The sequence below is a fragment of the Rhinoraja longicauda genome, chromosome 18 (assembly GCF_053455715.1).
Source record: "Rhinoraja longicauda isolate Sanriku21f chromosome 18, sRhiLon1.1, whole genome shotgun sequence".
Classification (NCBI taxonomy): Eukaryota; Metazoa; Chordata; class Chondrichthyes; order Rajiformes; family Arhynchobatidae; genus Rhinoraja; species Rhinoraja longicauda.
This window is the reverse complement of record NC_135970.1, coordinates 34,873,047-34,886,822: the sequence shown is the minus strand read 5'-3', so window position 1 is coordinate 34,886,822 and position 13,776 is coordinate 34,873,047. Positions and strand designations below refer to the sequence as shown.

Here is a 13,776-nt window from a genome sequence, read left to right as displayed (position 1 = left end):
ACACTGTCCTTGTGTGAGATGATCGAATTACTGTCACTTAGACAAGAAAGCCATCTTCCGAGACATATTGCTTTGGACAATGTGTGACTTGATGTTCATTCATAGTTAATGAGTTTTAATAATGAAATTAAGCCAAGATTGACAATAAAAATATATTCAATTTTAGACTCACAGAGTGCAAATAAAATATCGCTTCCAAACAGATGACAACGATGTTCACTGTTAGCACTTTCCAAATCTGCTCGTTGTGAAATGCAGAATGAAAACATAATGTTTTACCTTTAGAACAGCAGCTCACAAGGGCGATACAGACCAGGTCAATAAGAACCGTTTCATTTTCCTCAATAACCACCCTTACAGTTTCCAGGGAATTACAGGAAGCCGATCAAATGTGTGTAACCTCATTTTCCAGCACATCTGGTTAAAAAAAAAGGGCCAGTATAATTTCATTAATCCATGATGGATTTTAGTCGTTTATGGTAAAGTTCACGAGATGTGCACGCTGGTGTGTATGCCCCAGTTCTAAATTTATCTCAAGTGGCCAGCACGGTGGCGCAGCGGTAGAGTTGCTGCCTTACAGCACCAAAGACCCAGGTTCGATCCTGACTACGGGTGCTGTCTGTACGGAGTTTGTACGTTCTCCCCGTGACCTGCGTGGGTTTTCTCCGAGTGCTCTGGTTTCCTCCCCACACTCCAAAGACGTGCAGGTTTGTAGGTTAATTGGATTCTGTAAATTATCTCTAGTATCTAGGATAGAGTATGGGTGATTGATCATCGGCGTGGACTCACTGGGCTGAGGGGCCTCTTTCCACACTGTGTCTCTAAACTAAAACTAAACAAAACTTATTTTCGCAGAAAATGCATTGAGATATTAAATATACCAGTTCATTATGGCATTTTACTCGTTAGATGTGTTGGAAGGAACTGCAGATGCCAGTTTACATCGAAGATAGACGTAAAGTGCTGGAGTAACTCGGCGGGTCAGGCAGCAACTCTGGCGAAAAAGGACGAGGTAGGGTTCCGACCCGAAACATCACCTATTCTTTTTCTCCAGAGGTGCTGCCTGACCTACTGAGTTACTCCAGCATTTTGTGTCTATCTTAGTCTTGTTGGACTTGTTTGTTGGTTTAAGAACCACTTCAGCTTACTAAATTGGGTCTCGACCCGAAACATCACCCATTCCTTCTCTCCCGAGATGCTGCCTGACCTGCTGAGTTACTCCAGCATTTTGTGAATAAATTACCTTAATAGTTTAGCTTGGTTGGAAAAGGAAATCCATTGCCCAAATCCTTGCTTGACTATTCAGTTGATATTCTCGCAATGCATGCATGTACATTGATAATTGTGTTTTTTTTAACTTTCTCTTCAGGTTTCAATGTCAACCATCTGGATATAGCACCGAGATATGCCAGTATTCTCATGGGAATCTCCAACGGAGTGGGAACTCTGTCCGGAATGGTGTGTCCTCTGATTGTGGGTGCTATGACCAAAAATAAGGTACCAATCTGTGAGATCAACAACTGCCAAACTGCAGACTTCAATCTATCTAACGCATGCCATCTATATACCAAAACTCTCGTTTGTTTGTTTGTTTGTTCCTGAACTACAACCAAAACGGTACACGATAGCGCGGCAATTTTAGGCCCACCTTACTCACCCTTTGGTGCTAATGGAAGAAGTTTCATTGAAATCAGTGTTATATTTTTTAAGTTATTCACATTTTAAAGTTTAAAGGTATCACAAAATGCTGGAGTAACTCAGCGGGTCAGGCAGCATCTCAGGAGAGAAGGAATGGGTGATGTTTCGGGTCGAGACCCTTCTTCGGATCTATCTCCTAGGGAGGGAGTGGGGAGGGAGGGGAGGGGAGGAGGGAGGATAAGACAGGTTGAGGGGGATGGAGTGGGGGTGAGGGGAAGGGGGGGAGGGGGGGAGGGGAAGGGGAGGGGGGGGTGCAGGGAGGGGGAAGGGGAGGGGGATGGAGGGAGGGAGGGAGGGGGGAAAGGGGAGAAGGGGGAGAGGGAGGGGGAGGGGGGAAGAGGGGAAGAGGGGAAGAGGGGGAGGGGAGGGGGTGGAGGGAGGGGGGAAGGGGAGGAGGGATGGAGGGAGGGAGGGAGGGAGGGAGGGAGGGGGGAAAGGGGGGAGGGGAAGAGGGGGAGAGGGGGAGAGGGAGAGAGGGAGAGAGGGGGAGAGGAAAAGAGGGGGAGGGGAGGGGGTGGAGGGAGGGGGAAGGGGAGGGGAGGAGGGATGGAGGGAGGGAGGGAGGGAGGGAGGGAGGGAGGGCTGAAAGGGGGGAGGGGGAAGAGAGGGGGAGAGGGGGAGAGGGGGAGAGGGGAAGAGGGGGAAGAGGGGGAAGGGGGGAGGGGAGGAGGGGGGGGAGCAGAGGGTGCTGCACCAATGCAGGAGAGGTTTGGGCCCAACGGGTCCACTTGGTCTATTTTCAGATAAACCTCAGATGGTACCTTTGTATTCTTCTCCAGAGATGCTGCCTGACTCGCTGAGTTACTCCAGCACTTTGTATCATGTTCTGTTGTTGTTGGTAAACCAGCATCTGCACCATTGCTGGTGTCTACCGTTCAATGCGTTTGTGTGCTTGCGTTCACAGAGTCAGAAGGAATGGCAGTATGTCTTTCTAATCGCGGCACTGGTCCACTACGGAGGAGTTATCTTTTACGCAATCTTTGCATCGGGCGAGAAACAACCTTGGGCAGATCCCGAGCAAACTAGCGATGAAAAGTGTGGTTTTATACACGAAGACGAACTGGCAGAGGAAACCGGTGACATTACTCAAAATTATGGCACAACAAAGTCTTATGGGGCCACCACTTGTGGCAATGGAGTTTGGCCAAACGGATGGGAGAAGAAGGAAGAGTTTGTCCAGGAGGAAGTGAAAGATTCTTACTACTGCAAAGACCAAGACGGAGACTATTCATAACAGGGCAACAAACAAAATACAAAAAGGTCTATTCGATATTTTGTATTGTGTCTAAGATTCATTGTGATTGTTTGCACAGAATACTGTGGTGTGAGTGTGCACACATGATAAGAATGACAATTGTTAACAGTGTACAAATTAACAAAGCAGCATTTGAGTGCAATCTGTATAAAATGGTGGTGTGCATCATCTCAATCCAGGCTTTGTCAGTTTTAGAAGGACTTGGTCTTCTTCAGGATCTGCTGGGCGATCAGTTACCCGACTGGAAATTTGGCTGGGATATCCAAGATAATGTGGCCATTCAAAAGGAGAAACCTCGTGCAGTTTAACTGGATATCCATTCAAATAAAACATTTGTGCTTGGATGAATGTCTAGTTATCAATTGTATTGTGGAGTTATAGATGCTAAAATAAATCTTAAGTAGCTTCAGTGGACCCAAGCCAAAGTTTAATACATTTTATATGAACACAGTAAACCCTTACAATAATGCACCCGGGGGGGGGGGGGGGGGGAGAGGAGGATAGTCCATTGCTGCCGATTGGTCGCCACAGGGCAGGACGTGGCGCAGCGGTAGAGTTGCTGCCTTACAGTGCTTGCAGAGCCAGAGACCCGGGTTCAATCCCGACTACGGGTGCTGTTCGTACGTTCTCCCCGTGTGGGTTTTTCCCCGAGATCTTCGGTTTCCTCCGACACATCCAAAGACACGTCCAAAGACACAACCAAAGACACGTCCAAAGACGTACAGGCTTGGCGGTTAATTGGCTTGGTAAAATTGTCGCTAGTGTGTGCAAGATTGTGTTAGTGATTGGGATCGCTGGTCGGGCCGAAGGGGCTTGTTTCCACACCCTAGCTCTAAACTAAACGAAAAACCGAGGGAGGGGGGTAAAGTTTAGCTGGGAGGGATGAAACGTGGCGTTTGGGGGGGGGGGGGGGTTGGGGGGAGTTGCAGTGCCATCGGTACCGGGGAGGGACCCGATACTCATGCTGCTCGCTCTCTCCCCTACCGTGACCAGAAGCTAACGCAACATAGCGCCACCTCTTTGGGCAACTGGCAGATATGGGCGCGCACTGCAATGCTCAGTCCTCGGTCCCCTACAACAGAAGTTTAGGAATTACATAGAGGACCGTTATTGCGAGAGTTTACTGTGTTAAGACGAAAAGAACTCAAACAAAATATTAATAAATTAAAACGCATATATTCAAAATATGGATTTTTTTCCCCCCCTAAAAATTGATACTCGTATCTGTGAAATCCCACTGAATTCATATCTTTTCGTTCCTGGTTAGACATTTTATACACTTGATGGCCAAAATGCATGAATTGTTACGTCTCTCTTGGATGTGTAGTAAATTTACATTGTTCTCCGCCGAACCAAACAAATGACCCTTGCCGTTATCATGAACAAAGTATGCAAGGGAGAAATTCCATAGAGCACACATATTTAAAAATAAATAAATTTGTCTATTGATATTCTAGATTAGTAAATAGCTTTTATAATGGAAAGAAAAATCACATATTTATGATTTATCTGTATTTGAATATAAGTAGTACTTAAAAGTAAAAGGCTATTTATCAGATATAAATGAGTTAATGCTTTGCAAAAAAATTAATTTATTTGAAAAATAAATGCTTCTACAGAAATCTATCATAACCCCAGATTTAGGATCTGCATCTGAACATTTGAATGAAGTGCAGACAAAGGATAGATTCATGGTCAACAATGGAAAAGTAAAGGTAGCATGTCTCATCGGATGTAAGATTACCATCACACCATGTCCCTTCTTGACTCAACCCATTGCCCTGCCACCTTGTTAGATTCAGCAAGGCCTGCAGTTATTGTGTTCATAAGTTCACAATAAATCCACATTATCAACTGCATTGTCTTGTACTCTGGGCTCCTCTAATGTAATTTGATATATAGCTTTTGGTTGTGGGTGATAATCATGCTGGATTCATCAGCAACCCATGTTTACTTGAGTCAAGCCACACTCTAGATTGAAACTTTGCTCCACACACAATGACTGTCCTACTCATTGGTAGCACAGTCCAGGACATATCCATCATTTGCTGCTGTACTGTGTGCTCGAGGAAGTGCTGGGGATGGTGTGTTTCTGTTTGTTGGCTATACTGTACACGTGGATGGAGGCTGTTTTAGCATCTGTTGTCTGTGTATACAAGTTGGGATTGGCTTCTGTTACTAATGAGGGAGACATACCTACTTGACCCAAAGGTATTGCCCTTGCTTTGTGCCTCAAAGTGATGTGAAATGTGGTCAAGCCATTGCTGTGTACTTTGGAAAGATGTGGACTGTGTCACTTTTGTTGCTGCAAGAAGTGTTAATAAAAAACTCTATCTATACTTTTACATAAAAGTTATATTCTTAAAGCTGGTGGTATAACATGTAATAATTATATTGCGTGAACACATATATATATATTTGTACTTGGCTTCACACTGCAAGTGTGTCAAGAGCATTTGACACAGCAACACAGAGGCACAGCGGTAGAGTTGCTGCCTTACAGCGCCAGAGACCCGGGTTCGATCCTGTCTGCGGGTGTTGTCTGTACGGAGTTTGTACCTTCTCTCTGTGACCGCGTGGGTTTTCTCCGAGTGTTCCAGTTTCCTCCCACACTCCAAAGACGTACAGGTTTGTAGGTAAATTGGCTTCTGTAAAATTGCAAATGGTCCCTAATGTGTAGGATAGTGATAGTATAGTGATAGTGATAGTGATAGTATAGTGATAGTATACGGGGCGATCGCTGGTTGGTGTGGACACGGTGGGCCAAAGAGCCTGTTCATAAGTTCACAAGGAATAGCGGTCACAGGAAGAACATGCAAACTCTGTACAGATAGAACCGGAGGTCTAAATCGATCCCGGGTCACTGGTGCTGTAAGGCCCCAGCTCTACCACTGTGCATTTTACCTCATTGTAAGTTTTTTAAAAATTCATTCCTAAAACAAAGCTGCTCTTTAATGAATTCATATTTCAGTCTTGATTTTTACCACACATGTAAATCAATATATCAATAAGAGTTAGTTAAATGTCTCTGATAATCAGAGGTGCTTAAAAACTATTCAAGGACAGAACTTGGCCCAAAGGTCAGTCTTCTGATTACATAAGTTCTTAAGAATAGGAGAGGAATTGGGCCATTCGGCCCATCAAGTCTGCTCCACCAAACCGCAGGAGATGCAACACCTGTCCCTATACCTCCCCCCTCAATTCCATCCAAGGACCCAAACAGTCTTTCCAGGTGAGACAGAGGTTCACCTGCACCTCCTCCAACCTCATCTATTGTATCCGCTGCTCTAGATGTCAAGTTATTTATATCGGCGAAACCAAACGCAGGATCGGCGATCGTTTCGCTCAACACCTGCGCTCAGTCTGCATTAACCAAACTGATCTCCCGGTGGCTGAGCACTTCAACTCCCCCTCCCACTCCCAGTCTGACCTTTCTGTCATGGGCCTCCTCCAGTGCCGTAGTGAGGCCCACCGGAAATTGGAGGAACAGCACCTCATATTTCGCCTGGGCAGCTTGCAGCCCAGCGGTATGAACATTGACTTCTCCAACTTTAGATAGTTCCTCTGTCCCTCTCCTCCCCTCCCCCTTCCATCCTCCCTCTATCTTCCTGTCTCCACCTGTATCCTTCCTTTGTCCAGCCCACCTGACATCAGTCTGAAGAAGGGTCTCGACCCGAAACGTCACCCATTCCTTCTCTCCTGAGATGCTGCCTGACCTGCTGAGTTACTCCAGCATTTTGTGAAATAAATACCTTCGATTTGGACCAGCATCTGCAGTTATTGTCTTACACCACCGTGTCATCCTACTTTCCCATCCACTCTCTACACACGAGGGGTGATTTACAGAGGCCGGTTAACGTACAAACCCGCACATCTTTAATACGTGGGAGCAAACTCCACACAGACTGCGCCCGTGGTGAGGATCGAACCAGGTCTCCCCTCAACCTCCTACGTTCCAGAGAAAACGATCCAAGTTAGTCCAACCTCTCCTTATAGCTAATACCCTCTACTCCAGGCAACATTCTGGTAATCGACACAAAAAGCTGGAGTAACTCAGCGGGACAGGCAGCATCTCTGGAGAGAATGAATGGGTGACGTTTCGGTTCGGGACCCCTCCAGCTTTTTGTGTCTACCTTCGGATTAAACCAGCATCAGCAGTTCAATAGACAATAGACAATAGGTGCAGGAGGAGGCCATTCGGCCCTTCGAGCCAGCACCGCCATTCAATGTGATCATGGCTGATCATTCTCAATCAGTACCCCGTTCCTGCCTTCTCCCCATACCCCCATCCTTCTTAAACATCTGGTCAACATCCTCTTCACCCTCTCCAAAGACTGTCCATCCTTCCTAAGATGGGGAGACCAGAACTGTACACAGAGCACTCCAAATGCAACCTAACCAAAGTCCTATAAAACACAAGCTGCTGGAGGAACTCAGCGGGTCAGGTCACACATCTGGAGGACATGGATAGGTGGCGTTTAATAGACAATAGACAATAGACAATAGGTGCAGGATTAGGCCATTCGGTCCTTCGAGCCAGCACTGCCATTCAATGTGATCATGGCTGATTATTCAGAATCAGTACCCCGTTCCTGCCTTCTCCCCATACCCCCTGACTCCGCTATCTTTAAGAGCTCTATCTAGCTCTCTCTTGAAAGCATCCAGAGAATTGGCCTTCACCTCCTTCTGAGGCAGAGAATTCCACAGATTTACAACTCTCTAATTGAAAAAGTTTTTCCTCATCTCTGTTCTAAATGGCCTACCCCTTATTCTTAAACTGTGGCACCTGGTTCCGGACTCCCCCAACATTGGGAACATGTTTCCTGCCTCTAATGTGTCCAATCCCTTAATAATCTTATATGTTTCAATAAGATCCCCTCTCATCCTTCTAAATTCCAGTGTATATAAGCCCAGTCGCTCCAATCTTTCAACATACGACAGTCCCGCCATTCAGGGAATTAACCTAGTGAACCTATGCTGCACACTCTCAATTGCAAGAATATCCTTCCTCAAATTTGGAGATCAAAACTGCATACAGTACTCCAGGTGTGGTCTCACTAGGGCCCTGTACAACTGCAGAAGGACTTATTTTCTCCTATACTCAACTCCTCTTGTCATAAAGGCCAACATGCCATTAGCTTTCTTCACTGCCTGCTGCACCTGCATGCTAACTTTAAGTGACTGATGAACAAGGACACCCAGATCTCTTTGTACTTCCCCATGTCCTAACTTGACACCATTCAGATAATAATCTGCCTTCCCGTTCTTTCCACCAAAGTGGATAACCTCACATCCACATTAAACTGCATCTGCCATGCATCCGCCCACTCACACAACCTGTCCAAGTCACCCTGCATCCTCATAGCATCTTCCTCACAGTTCACACTGCCACCCAGCTTTGTGTCATCCGCAAATTTGCTAATGGTACTTTTAATCCCTTCATCTAAGTCATTAATGTATATTTAATCCCATCATCTAAGTCATTAATGTATATTTAATCCCTTCATCTAAGTTATTAATGTATATATTTAAGTTTAAGTCTGGGGTTATATTCTATATAGCGGCAACATAACTGCTTGACTCTTAATGCCCCGACCAATGAAGGCAAGCATGCCACATGCCTTCTTTACTGTACAGTGGCCCTCTGGGAGTGCCATAGATCTCCTAACACTTGCCTTGTTTACTGTTCTCTTCCCTGCAAATCACAAATGATGGATGCCTCAAAATAAATGATGGATGCCTCAACAAGGCGGCATCTATCATCAAGGATCCCACCATCTAGGCCTAAACCCTTGGGACTTTTAGACTTTAAGATGCCGCGCGGAAACAGGCCTTTCAGTCACCGAGTCCGCGCCGACCAGCGATCACCCCGTACACCAGCACTATCCAACACACTAGGGACAATTTACAGTTTTACCAAAGTCAATTAACCTACAAACTTGCACGTCTTTGGAGTGTGGGAGGAAACCAGAGCACTGGGAGAAATCCCACGCAGGTCACGGGAAGAACGTGCAAACTCCGTGCAGACAGCGCCCGAGGTCAGGATCGAACCGGGGTCTCTGGCTCTGTAAGGCAGCAGCTCTACCGCTGCACCACCGTGCCGACCCAGAAACCTCAGAACAGAAATGGCTCAGTATTGAGCTGCCCCATGACCCTGACATATCTTCCAATTCAAAGTAACGAAATTGCTTGAGGCACACATCAGATTATTCTATAGATGGCTGGTACACAAAAAAGAAAAAAAAACAGACACTGCAAACTCTCTAATTTCTGAGGTTCCTTTTGGCCTTACGAAAGCAAGATTGGTTCCATTGACTAACTTATCGCAGGCAATACCTTGGGAGATTCACTAACGTTTGATTAATAACACGAGGTGGTGACCACAAATCAAGTAGCAAAGAAGATTAGCTTAACATGAAATCACTGCCCTGCCAAGCACACCGGCCTTATTACAAATTAGCACTAGGCCAGCTCGCTATAATTGGTTTTCCTCACTAATACATTTCTTAATAAGGTGAAAGGTCCACCATGTTTGATGATAGACTGAGAGACCTTGGGTTAATTCTGTGTTCTTACACAGCGTAGAACAGCAAAACAAATCAGCTGCTCTTGTTGGGGCATGCCTTATATTTTCTTTCCATTAAGGCATTGGGTGGCACAGTGGCTCAGCGGGTAGAGCTTCTGCCTCACGGCGTCAGAGGCCCGGGCTCGGTCCTGACCTCGGGTGCTGTCTGTGTGTGGAGTTTGCACGTTCTCTCTGTGACCACGTGGATTTTCTCCGGGTGCTCCGGTTTCAGAAGGTCATAAGTAATAGGGATAGAATAAGGCCATTCAGCCCATCAAGACTACTCCACCATTCAATCATGACTGATCTATCTCTCCCTCCTAACCCCATTCTCCTGCCTTCTCCCCATAACCCCTGACACCCGTACTAATCAAGAATCTATCTATCCCTGCCTTAAAAAAATATCCACTGCCTTGGTCTCCACAGCCTTCTGTGGTGAAGAATTCTACAGATTTACCACCCTCTGACTCAAGAAATTCCTTTTCCTCTTCCTAAAGGAACGTTCTTTAATTCAGAGGCTATGATCTCTGGTCCTAGCCTCAACCGTGACTGGAATTATCCTCCCCACATCCACTCTATCCAGGCCTTTCACTATTCTGTACGTTTCAATGAGGTCCCCCCTCATTCTTCTAAACTCCAGCGAGTACAGGCCCAGTGCTGACAAACGCTCATCAAAGGTTAACCCACTCATTCCTGGGATCATTCTTGTAAACCTCCTCTGGACCCTCTCCAGAGCCAGCACATCCTTCCACGTTGCAAAGTCTGGCGGGTTTGTAGGTTAATTGGTTTCTGTAATTGTCCCAAGTGTTTGGTGAGAGGATGCGAAAATAGGATAACGTGAAACCAGTGTGAATGGTTGATCGATGTTTGGTGTGGACCCTGTGGGCCGAAGGGACAGTTTCCATGCTGCATCTCTAAACAAAACCTTAAACCATTGCCCCTGTAACCCTAAGATAGGCACAAAATGCTGGAGTGACTGAGCGGGTCACTGGAGAACATGAATAGGTGATGTTTCACAGAGTGCTGGAGTAACTCAGCGGGTCAGGCAGCATCACTGGAGGACATGGATAGGTGATGTTTCACAGAGTGCTGGAGTAACTCAGCGGGTCAGGCAGCATCACTGGAGAACATGGATAGGTAATGTTTCGGGTCGGAACCTACTTCAAACCCTTCTTCTTCATCTGTATCTCTCTCTCAGGTGAATGTAAATGATCAAATGGCACTAAATAAAATAGGATCAGAGGAGTTTAGTCTAGTTTAGTTTAGAGATACAGCGCGGAAACAGGCCCTTCGGCCCACCGAGTCCGCTCCGACCAACGATCCCCCGCACACTAATACTATCCTAGTAACACACTAGGGACAATTTACACTTATCCCAAACCAATTAACCCACAAAGCTGTACGTCTTTGGGGTGCGGGAGGAAACCGAAGATTTCAGAGAAAACCCACACGATCACGGGGAGAACGTACAAACTCCGTACAGACGGCACCCATAGTCGGGATCGAACCCGGGTCTCCAGGGCTGCAAGTGCTGTAAGGCGGCAACTCTACCGCTGCGCCACCGTGCCACCCTAACTATCTCGATTATTCCCGGGCTACGGGAGTCTTTTGGTTGCACAGATATTGGCCGCTGTGGGAATCTGACAGGAGGTGTGTAGGATAATCAATGAAGTGACAACATTTACCCTGGAGCTAAGGTATCAAAGAAGGCATCAATAGAATATCATTTAGTTTGACACCATGCTCCAAAGGTCCTGTTGATTTGAAAACACATTCTCAATGATATTGTAAGAAAATAACTGCAGATGCTGGTACAAATCGAATGTATTTATCCACAAAATGCTGGAGTAATTCAGCAGGTCAGGCAGCATCTCAGGAGAGAAGGAATGGGTGACGTTTCGGGTCGAGACCCTAGATGGGTGTAGGATTGTGCGGGGATCGCTGGTCGGCGTGGACCCGGTGGGCCGAAAGGACCTGTTTCCGCGCTGTATTTCAAGTCAAGTCAAGTCAAGTTTATTTGTCACATACACATACACGATGTGCAGTGAAATGAAAGTGGCAATGCCTGCGGATTGTGCAAATACAAAGTTACAATTACAGCATATAAATTAAAATTAATACAGAAAAGAAAATTTAGTCCCTGGAGTTATAATAGTTAACAGTCCTGATGGCCTGTGGGAAGAAACTCCGTCTCATCCTCTCTGTTTTCACAGCGTGACAGCGGAGGCGTTTGCCTGACCGTAGCAGCTGGAACAGTCCGTTGCTGGGGTGGTAGGGGTCCCCCATAATCTTGCTTGCTCTGGATCTGCACCTCCTGATGTATAGGTCCTGCAGGGGGGCGAGTGTAGTTCCCATGGAGCGTTCTGCCGAACGCACTACTCTCCGCAGGGCTTTGTATTCTCTATATTATTGTCCACTTAAGACCGCTCAGTCTTCTGGTGGTGTAACTGTGATCTGCTGTTTCACCAGTAATCTCAGATGCGAAATACACAATGGCTAACAACCTCCCTTTTCAGGCTTTCACATTCCTTTGTTGTGGCGTTGCAGATAAATGACTGGTTTAGCATGCTGGAAGCTTGAAGAAATAGCCTGAAGCAATAATTCAAATCCCCTTACAGCAGCTGGGGAACTTAGTCCCAGTTAATTAAATACAATTCTTATATAGGAATGGTGACTATGAATATTTGTAATAACTCATATGATTCAGTGTTGTTTTTCAGGGTTGAAAAAATGATGTCCTTTTACCTTTTGTGGCTAGATAAAGAGGAAGATGCTTGGATTTTTTTTGCCTTCCATCACAGTAAGGAACGTGGGGAATCTGCTGTGGTGGATATTTATGTTAACTTTTGTGTAGTTGTGTGTCTTGTTGCTTTTGCTTTTCGTATGGCTGTATGGCAATTCGCAAATCACTGAAACTTAATTGGTACATGTGACAATAAGAGACCTTTGAAATCTTTGATTAGGTTAGCTTTGTTTATTAATGGCACGTGTACCGAGGTACAGTGACAAGCTTTTGTTGCGTGCTATCCAGTCAAAGAAAAGACAATGCATGATTACACTCAAGCCATCCATCGTGCGCAGATAAAGGGTACAACAGTTAGTACAAGATAAAGCCCGATAAAGTCTGACTAAAGATAGTTTAAAGGTCTCCAGTGATGTGGATCGGTGGTCAGGACCACATTCTATCTGTAGAGGACCGTTGAGATGCCAGGTAACAGCTGGGAAGAAAGTAGATATCACCTGACACCCATGGCAATGGGTGGACCTTTAAGTCTGAAGAAGGGTCTCGATCCGAAAAGCGTCACCTATCCATTTTCTCCAGAAACGCTGTCTGACCTGCTGAGTTACTCCAGCATTTTATGTCTATCTTTGATTGACCTATAACTAAAACTAAAATAGATATAATAGATAGAAAACTAAAATAGATAGAATAGATGCACGGTGGCGCAGCGGCAGAGTTGCTGCCTCACAGCGCTTGCAGAACCGGAGACCAGGGTTCCTGGGTTCGCTCCCGACTACGGGTGCTGTCTGTACAGAGTTTGTATGTTCTCCCCATGACCCCGCGTGGGTTTTCTCCAAGATCTTCGGTTTCTTCCCCCATTCTGAAGGGTGGTGGCTGTATGGAATGGGCTTCCGGTGGAAGTGGTGGAGGCAGGCTCGATTTTATTATTTAAGAGTAAATTGGATAGGTATATGGATAAGAGGGGATTAGAGGGTTATGGTCTGAGTGCAGGTAGATGAGACTAGGTCAGGGAGAATGGTCGGCGTGGACTAGTAGGGCCGGACAGGCCTGTTTCCATGCTGTAGTTGTTATATTGTTATATGTTATATGTTATATATTCCAAAGGCGTACAGGTTTGTGGGTTAATTTGCTTGGTATGAATGTAAATTGTCCCATTGCAATTTATGTGAATGGATAGTTGTAATAATAAAGCATATGATTCAATAATGTTTTTCCGCCTTTTACCTGGCGTGGCTGGATATTGGGCGGCACAGTGGGGCAGCTGGTAGGACTGCTGCCTCATTGTGGTAGGGACCCAGGTTGTATTGTGATTATGGGCGCTGTCTGTGCGAGTTTACATGTTCTCCCTGTGACCGCGTGATGCGCAGGTTTCCTCCCACATGCCAAAGACATACGTATTTGTAGATTAATTGACTTTAGTTTTTTTTTAGACATCTATAAAATACCCCCCAGTGTTTAGGGTGGATGAGAAAGTGGGATAACATACAACTAGTGTGATCAATGATCGGCGTGGCC

The 13,776-nt window shown here is 45.8% G+C and overlaps 1 protein-coding gene across 1 annotated transcript in view; it reads left to right on the top strand.

Annotated features, from left to right (window-relative positions):
* Positions 1-5,292, top strand: part of slc17a6a (solute carrier family 17 member 6a) — a 41,786-nt gene extending 36,494 nt beyond the window's left edge. The window contains exons 11-12 of the mRNA XM_078415494.1: positions 1,370-1,497; positions 2,603-5,292. Coding sequence (XP_078271620.1) covers positions 1,370-1,497; positions 2,603-2,932 — 458 coding nt within the window. The 3' untranslated portion in view covers positions 2,933-5,292. The remainder of the gene's footprint in view (positions 1-1,369; positions 1,498-2,602) is intronic.
* Positions 5,293-13,776: the final 8,484 nt, after the last annotated feature.